The sequence below is a fragment of the Belonocnema kinseyi genome, chromosome 5 (assembly GCF_010883055.1).
Source record: "Belonocnema kinseyi isolate 2016_QV_RU_SX_M_011 chromosome 5, B_treatae_v1, whole genome shotgun sequence".
NCBI lineage: Eukaryota > Metazoa > Arthropoda > Insecta > Hymenoptera > Cynipidae > Belonocnema > Belonocnema kinseyi.
The window spans coordinates 135906003-135914663 of record NC_046661.1 but is presented as its reverse complement, the minus strand read 5'-3'; the positions used below and the strand labels follow the sequence as shown (position 1 = coordinate 135914663).

The 8661-nt window shown below is 32.5% G+C and overlaps 1 protein-coding gene across 1 annotated transcript in view; it reads right to left on the bottom strand.

Annotated features, from left to right (window-relative positions):
- Nucleotides 1–8119, bottom strand: part of LOC117172322 (WD repeat-containing protein 37) — a 15735-nt gene extending 7616 nt beyond the window's left edge. The window contains exons 1-3 of the mRNA XM_033360106.1: nt 7620–8119; nt 2764–2889; nt 1937–2684 (exon numbers count right to left, since the gene is read on the bottom strand). Of these exons, the coding sequence (XP_033215997.1) occupies nt 1937–2684; nt 2764–2889; nt 7620–7899 (1154 nt within the window). The 5' untranslated portion in view covers nt 7900–8119. The remainder of the gene's footprint in view (nt 1–1936; nt 2685–2763; nt 2890–7619) is intronic.
- Nucleotides 8120–8661: the final 542 nt, after the last annotated feature.

Genomic DNA, 8661 nt, shown 5'->3' with positions numbered 1-8661 from the left:
AAATTCAGCTGCTTTGTGGAAAATTCATCTACTTTGTTTTTGGAAAATTCGCTTTTTAGCTATTCTCTTAAAAATTGGTTTCTTTATTGTTTTGTTAATAATAATAATAATAATAATAATAAACTAAGATTGTTACTATTCCATTTTTTGATGAAAAATTTATTTTTTAGTTGAAAACTTATCTGACTTATTAGAAAATTTAAATATTTCATTGAAAATTAAACTAATAATTTGAAAAAATAATTACTCGGTAGAATTTTTTTTTAATTCGTCTTCTTGTTTTGAAAAATATTCTTACCTTTTGAAAATTCCTCTTTTTTGGCCAGCCGGACACATTTTCAACATTTTTTTCAATCGCTCCATACACTATCTAAACGTCCTAAAAAAATTAAAAATAGTCACATCCGATGTAAAATTGTTTAAACTTTCGATTTATGTGATCAGAATTTTGACAAAAATGTATTTTGAAAAAGTTATGGTTGTTTATTTAACAAAAAACGTGGTTTCGCAAAACAAATTTCTTTTAATATTTTCAGATCAAAAACATCGGTGGATTTCTCCGAATTGTGGATTTTATGCGTTCATGGACTGTAGCCTTTAAAATATACCGGTAGTTTTTTCAAACAAAAAAAGAGCGACTTGAAATGAATAATTTTTGTATAAAAATTATTTTGAACAACAATTTTATTTCTATTTTCATGAAAATGTATACCAGAAGGTTTTTCGGGTCGCTGATTACGAATATCATATCAGATTTTCAAAATTCAAGATGGCGGATCCAATATGGCCGCTAACAAATTTTTAAATTGTTAAATTTTCATGAAAATTTTTACTAGGGTTTTTTTCGGGTTGCTGATTATGAATCGCCGTCATATTGGATCTGCCATCTTTAATTTTGAAAATCTGATATGATATTCGTAATCAGCATCCCGAAAAAAAAACCTTCTGGTATACATTTTCATGAAAATAGAAATAAAAGTGTTTTTAAAAAAATACACTTAATATACAAAAATCATTCATTTCAAGTCGCCATATTTGGTGCCGCCATGTTTTGTTTTTTTAAATCTACCGATATATTTTGAAGCTTAGGGTTCATGGACGCAGAAAATCCGCAAATCGTAAAAATCCACCGATGCTTTTGATCCGAAAAAATTGAGAGAACAAAATATTTATTTTTCAAAACCACGTTTTTTGTTAAATAAACAACCATAACTTTTTCAAAATGCATTTTTGTCAAAATTCTAATCACACAAATCGAGATTTCAGACAATTTTACATCGTATATGTCTATTCTCAATTGTTTTTAGGACCGTTTTGGTAGTGTATGGAGCGATTGAAAATGTGTCTGGCTGGGACTTAATAGGTTAATAAAAATAGGAAATTTGTATTTTTTTTTTTCTGGAATAGTTCATTGCCTTCTTCATAGATTTTAATTCTTTAGAACTGATCTCTTTTTAATATCAATTTTAATAGTAAATCACTTTTTTTAGATTCCGAAAATTTATGAAAACGGACGCCTTAGTCTTTGCAGACTTTGTTATTGCACCCAAACCCAGAACAAAACGATTTGCTTATCGTATTTGAAACCGACCCACTTTGACTAGTAAACTTTTTTGACACCAGATGGCGCATTGCAGTTCCAAGCACAAAACGTACACTCTACGGGCCACTAGATTAATTAGATGCTGTGAAAGAGAGAGTTAAAAATTAAGCAGCAATAATTTTATCATTAGTAGGTACTTTAAAAATGCATTAATTAATTTCAGATTAGGAATTTTCTAGTCAAGTTTAAATCAAATATATTTAACTTTTTTTTTTGTCAAAAGTGGAAGCAAATGTGATATTCAGGTGTGGAAGATGAATATTTTTGCATTCTGTTCTCAGCCCTCGACTTAATAAATTATAGCAGCAGATAAAAGAAAAATGGCACACTTACTCAGTATGTCCTTGGAAAACCGAAACGGAGTGAATCGGTTCCCTGAAGTCCCAGAGCCTGAAAGTGCTGTCGCGACTGGAAGTGACGCAGAGTCTCTGGGCATGATGAGCAGAAACGTGATTCAATTCCCTGTCATGTCCACAGAGCGTGGAAATGACATCTCCAGTTTCAGTGTCATACAGATTGGCAGTTCTGTCCCAGGAAGCAGTGACTATCTGCTCCGCGCCCGGAAGCCAATCGGCAGCGTTCACGACAGCCAGATGGCCCAGAAGCTCTCGGACCGGAGTTCGCAGGGTCGGAGGAAGTTGCTCCTCCTGCTCCTCGTTTCCTGATCGATCTCCCGTGATCAGGGACAGGTCCTCCGAGGACGACTGTCTCTTGGGCGTGTCCCAGTTGACAGCGGCTTGCCAGACGTGGGAGGAATTGTCTCCACTCGCTGTCAGAACCAGATCTCGCGTTGGATGGAACCGGAGGGAATTGACGGAACCGTTGTGGCCGATGTACTGGAGGAGGCAGCGGCCGCTCTCTATGCCCCAGATTCGAGCGGTGTGATCCGCCGATGCTGTCGCTATTACTGGTTGACCTGGTCGTCCCACGGTCACTTCCCAAATTCCGTCCCGGTGTCCGGTGTACTCTCGTTGCATGCTGCAGCTCATTGTAGGATTTTTGAATGACGAGACAATTTTGCTCGTTTGAGCCCGAAGCTTGTGGGATGCCTTCACTTTGTGCGCCGAGACACTGCCCATAGCTGAAATTATCGCAAATCACAAATAAACAATCGAATTGAGAGTCTACCACCAGAATTTTCGTTATTCCCACAGACTTACACTTTTGCTTCGCGAGATTCTTGGTCTCTGAGTAATCGGTAAAGTCTCCAGGTGGTAAACTGCGCTCTCCCGATCCATAGCACTCTCGTTCCAGCCTTTCATTCAGCACTTCTATCTTCTCCTGCACTGTAATTGCAATTCTAACGTCATCACTGAAAGCTCATTTAACCAAGGCAAGGGCAAACCCCAATTCGAATAAAATATTTTAAATTAAATTCATGCATGTTAGACTTGATTAAATTCACTTTGAAATCCCCTAAATTCATCAGATTTCAAGTAAACAATAAATAAACTCCTAGCGAAAATTTTGACATTTCAACAAAAAAATAATTTAATTTTTAGGGTAAAACAGTAGAGAATTTAAGAAAGCAAAAAAAAAAAGGAATTCTGAACACCAAATGTCACTTTTATATTTAAACTTTCAGTCATAAACAGTTGATTTTCAACCAAGAATGTTTTTTCAAACCAACAAGACGAACTTTGAAAACGAAAATATAAATTTTCACAAGAGTTGGGAATGGTTAAACTAAGGTACCATATTAGATGGGAATATGCAAGCTGCCATAATATATGAAATATTTATGAATATTATTTATGAAATATTTAAATTTGACTATATGATTTGTTAACCCACACATTTGCCAAAAAATAGTTCTGGCAAAAATGATGTTTGTAAACGAAATTTCACTCAATTTACAAATAGGCGTGCGCTAAAATAATAATCATATGATTTATTACATAAATAATAACAAATAATAAAATAATTATAGACTAAAGGTCAAACATCAATACACTACTTTTCCAAGAGTTTATTATGATAGCTATTTATATTTTACATCATACGGTTTTTTTTCTTTGCGTGGGTTAATGTGCGTCGTTCGGTAGAAAAACGGGTTCCTAACCTTACTTTCTTCTGGATCTCATTTCGCTTCAATATATCAAAAAAATGCTCATAGGCAATTTAATTACATATAAACATAATCTTCAGACCCAATATATTTGAATTATATTGTTGTAGTCATAAATATGAGTAATTGCTTCGCATAATCTTGAATTTAAATTCGGTTTCCATTTGTCGTACTGCTTCCCGCGAACAGTGCAGGAATCAAAATGATGGTTGCATATTCCTGTCTAATATAGTACATTCTATCCTAATTTAAACTGCGATATGCCACCTGGTGACAAAAACCCGAAGTAGAAAAAATAGGTACGATTTTAAAGATGCTTTTTAATTTATGCATAAAAGAGTAAACATTTTTTTTCTGTGGAGTCTAAAGTATTCATTGTTTACTAAAAATAAGTCTTTATCGGGAACAAAGGGTTTTAGATGGAATTACAACATTACACAGACAAAAAACACATTTTTTGACAGACATATTTGTTTAAAAAACAAAACAATTATTGTACTATTTATTGCTATTTTCAAAAAATTATAAACTTAAATGGATTTAGAAAAAAAAACTTAATTAAAAATGGATTTTTCTTAATTTATACATGAAATATTTACTATTTAAAAATCTGATCTAAAAGACAGATTCGAATTCGTACTTAAATTCCAATCGCCTATTATTCGTATTCTTTGCATAATCTGAGTAAAATTTATCGCTACATACATTAATTAAATGGTTATTTTAGTTTGCAATTCAATGAAACTTGCATGAAATAGTGAAATAATTGTTTGTTTCTTAAAAAGCTATTTGACAAAAATGAGTTTTTTCACTCTATAAAACAAAAATTCTATCGAAAACTATTTGTTTTTGATAAAGATTTGTTTTTAATTTTCAATTATTGTTTTATACTTCACAAAACAATTCTAAAAATACTTCTGTGCACAAATTAAAATACATCTTTAAAATTGTACCTACTCTTTCTAGTTCCAGTTTTCAGCCCCAGATGGCGAAATGGTCGGCCACCATTCCCAAAAGATTCTATATTTTTACGAAAACGATTAAGAATGGCTTTCCGAAGATTCTTTGCTAGGATGCTTTGCAAATTTACAAAAATGATTATTTATTTTTAAAAATTCACTGTACTGCATCTGGATCGTTCGTAAATAAATGAATTTCCGTGAATAAATGGCCGAACAGGGTACTTTTTTTATACAATTAGTTTATAACGTAAATTAGAAAATTATATTAGAAAATCAACTTTAAAATATCCACCACACGCCATATAGAGTTTGGCGAAACATACTTTAATTCGGCTGATGGCTTCATAGCTGAAAGGTTCGGTATTCGATCATCACTGTCCAAACTTTGTTGCACTTAAATTTTTATCTATTAAAATGTTTATAAACTTAATTTTGTTAAAATAATCTTCAAAAAGTATGTAAATCACTTTTTAATGCTTATTTTTACGGAAAAAATGAATTTTGGAAAGCTTGAAAAAAACTTTATCGAAAAAATCTCTTTTAGATGGCAGTATTTATATGCGTCTTCATATCCTGAATTGTCTACTTAATTAAGTATAGTAAAAGATTAAGTTTCTCAAAGCTCTGTAGGCTACATAGTTTGTCCACAAAATGGAATTTTTTATTTTCCATTATTTTTTGTGCATCAAAATTTGAATTTTTGATTTTTGAAGAAAATCTAAAAATTGGTTATGATAATCTTGTAGGGACTTCAAAAAGAAATGTTTTTCTTTCCTTGGCTTTTTTTCATATCGTGCGTTTTTCGGCTTTAAATTTTGATTTTCGGTTGATTAAAAAAAATTTGAAAACGCTATAACTCTGAGAATTTTCTTTTAATCGAAAAAAGTCATTGGGATAAATTGTTTGTTCTTTCTAATACTATAAATATCCACACATAGAATTTTCAAATTCAGAAAAAAGTGGTCTCAAAAATTTTCAAAATGCGCTCACTTTTTGAATTTTTATCAAAAATGGCTGGTTAACGAACTCATCCTTTCTTTTAGAACCTAGAAAAAGTGTGCCAAAGATGGATTTGATTCGTTCATTTTTTCGAGAGTTATCGTGTTTACGGCCGGACGGACAGACGCCATCGTGAAAATCTGATTTTCGGATTCAGGGGGTCTCGAAACGTGGAGATCCGTTAAAAAAGTGTGATGTCAAATTTCCGACAATTCTAATACTTTCTCAATCACAAATGATGAGAATGTAAAAATGCTAGATTTAAAAAACCTCGTCACACTCCTAATTTGAAAGATAATTGGTAAATATTACGAAAAAAAATTATTAACGTTCATAGAAAATAAATTTATCTGTGAAGAACATTTAAAAGATAGAAAAAATTCCGCTTTTCCCCAAAAACAGGGCATTAAAAAATTATTATTTTCATAGTTTTTCTAGATTATAAAAGTAAATTCGGCTACCAATCTGAAACGCTATCAACTGAACTACCGACAGATTAAAAGCATTTTTCGTAAAACTCATATAAAGGCACACAAAAATATTTATTCCTAAAATATAAATTTCATAAAACAAAAATTTGTGAATTTCCTTAATACTGAAATTTTTGAATTAATTAAAAATCTCTGGAAATCATTTAAAATCCTTGAAAAAATAATTAAATTTATGCCCCAAGATTCTCGAGAAATGTTTTAAATTTTGTTAAATCCTTTCGAATATTTGAAATATTTCAAGGGCCTATTAAATACCTTAAATTTTGCAACATTTGTAAATCCTTAAAACCCCTAAAAATACTTTTACACCCATACAACTTTAAAAATTCCTGGTTGAAATTCTTTGGCAGGTTTTCTTTAAAAGTTTTTTAATTCTTTCGTATCGCTTGAAGTCCTTAGAATAGGTGGAAATCCCTGGAAACAACATTTATTTTCTTTCCTAAATTTGTCAAGAAAATTGCTAAATCCATCAAAATTTACTCAAATCTTTGGAAACTGTAGAAATTCATTAAAATAAGTAAAAAAAATTTGAAATTTCTTAATCATAAATTCAACTAAACTTGCTCGTGAAAGTTCTCTAAAGAAATAACCGTTCAAATCCACAGACATTTTTCAGAATACTTGAAAACGTTGGAAATTCACTAAAGTCCAAACAAATTTTCAAATACCTTAAAACACCTCGACATTTTTGGAATCGCTGGAAATTCCTTTTTTCACTTATTTTTCAAAGTTCTCTAGAAAGCCCGGAAAATCGAGCCTAAAATCTTAGGGAGTCCATCTAAATTTTTTGAAATCCCAAGACATTTTTTTTGAGCCTCTTGAATTTATTTGGAATACTTAAAAAATAAATAATAGTATACTCGTAAAAATTCACTAAAATAAGTAGAATCATTTGCAGCCCCCTGAATATAAATTAACTGAGACTTATGCATTCAAGTTTTCTAATAAAACAAAAACAAAAATCCTCAGATCCCAAGAAATCTTTGAAATCCTTGTAAATTTAATGAATCGTGTGAAATGTTTTGAAATACCTTAACATTTTTTGAATCGCCAGAAAGTCTTTGCATTTCGTTTATTTTATAATGTTCTCTAGATAAACCTTTGATATCAAGTTGGAATTTTTTTTAAAACCTCTTGAACTTTAAGACAAATCTCTTATTGGAATCTTTTAAAATTACCTAAAATCTTTACAATCTTTTGAAACTTTGTAAGTTCCTTCATAGCCGTTGAAACTGTGGAAGTTCCTTTTTGAAATTTACTTTAGGTAAATAAACAAATCATTCGTTTATAACTTGCCTATTTTTAGCTCTACTTCTTTCAATATTTTGCCGTCATTTACTTCTGTAATGAGTTTCTTGTGATGATATTCTGTGATCATTTTTTTAGAATCGCGAGAAAATGATAATAAATTCTGCGATATAAGAACGTCATTATAGGCCTGTACGCGGAATGTCCTCTAAGATTTTTTATTGAGATGAAAAAATGCTATGACTCACGTCCAACGTTTTCGACACAAACTATTTCAAATTCCTTCTCGATCTGCTGGAAAAGGTCCATCAATCTGGACCTCAAACCTGCTGGAATCGGACTTTCGTCAGGATCAACTGTTCGAAAAGTTGTGAAATGCAAAGAATTTGGTTGCATGGGAGTTCCGCCACTCTGCTGCGACTGTAACTCTGTGTCCGTGCTGCTCTGAACCCTCGGAATAGAAATCCTCTTCACTTTTCCCGACGATTTTCCACCTGTCGTCGTCGTCGTCGTCGGCTCCCCAGGCATTTTTCAAGTTAGCTCTATTCTCCGACTTTTATGACAGAACACTCACTCGCTTCACTCACATTTATGACACAACTCACTTGCAAACTTTGCCTCGAACAAAAAAATGTCGCTGCGTAAAAAACTGAAAATTCTGAGAATCCCTTAAGAGAAATGGGAGCAAGGTCGCAAACGTCAGAAGTCAATTCAGTCAACAAAGGTATTTCAGGTTTGGTGGGAGAAATCATGGAGATTATTAATCTCGACACATATAGGACATATGCCACTGGACCGCTAGCTACAGCAGTCAGAAGTGGAATAGGGTATAGAAAAAGAGATGAAATGCAGAAACTCCATCTGTCCTTTTCGGAGGATGACGATTGGTGATTGCTGGATGGATCTTGTTCTAATGAAAGCAGATGGAAGATGAGTCAAACCAATCACCATCCTTAGAAAAAGACAGATAGACTTTTTCGATTTTCTCTCCTTCTCTATTTTCTATTACACTTTCCACGACCGCAGCTAGCGGTTCAGTATTGGCAAAGATATCTTTGGTATTGGGATCTGACATACTCGAATGCGCCACCTGCTGACAGAATCGGAAAGCCCTGAGCGTAGGTAAATTTTGACGGGAAGTATAGGCGAATGTACGAAAATAATTTTTTAAAAGTTTTTTAGTGAATTTTACAGTGGAACTGGGATAAAAATAAAATAAATCAAACTTTATCAATGGAGTTTTCGCCACGAAAATCGAACATCAAAGTGTTTTGTATGTGTGTGCTCTTC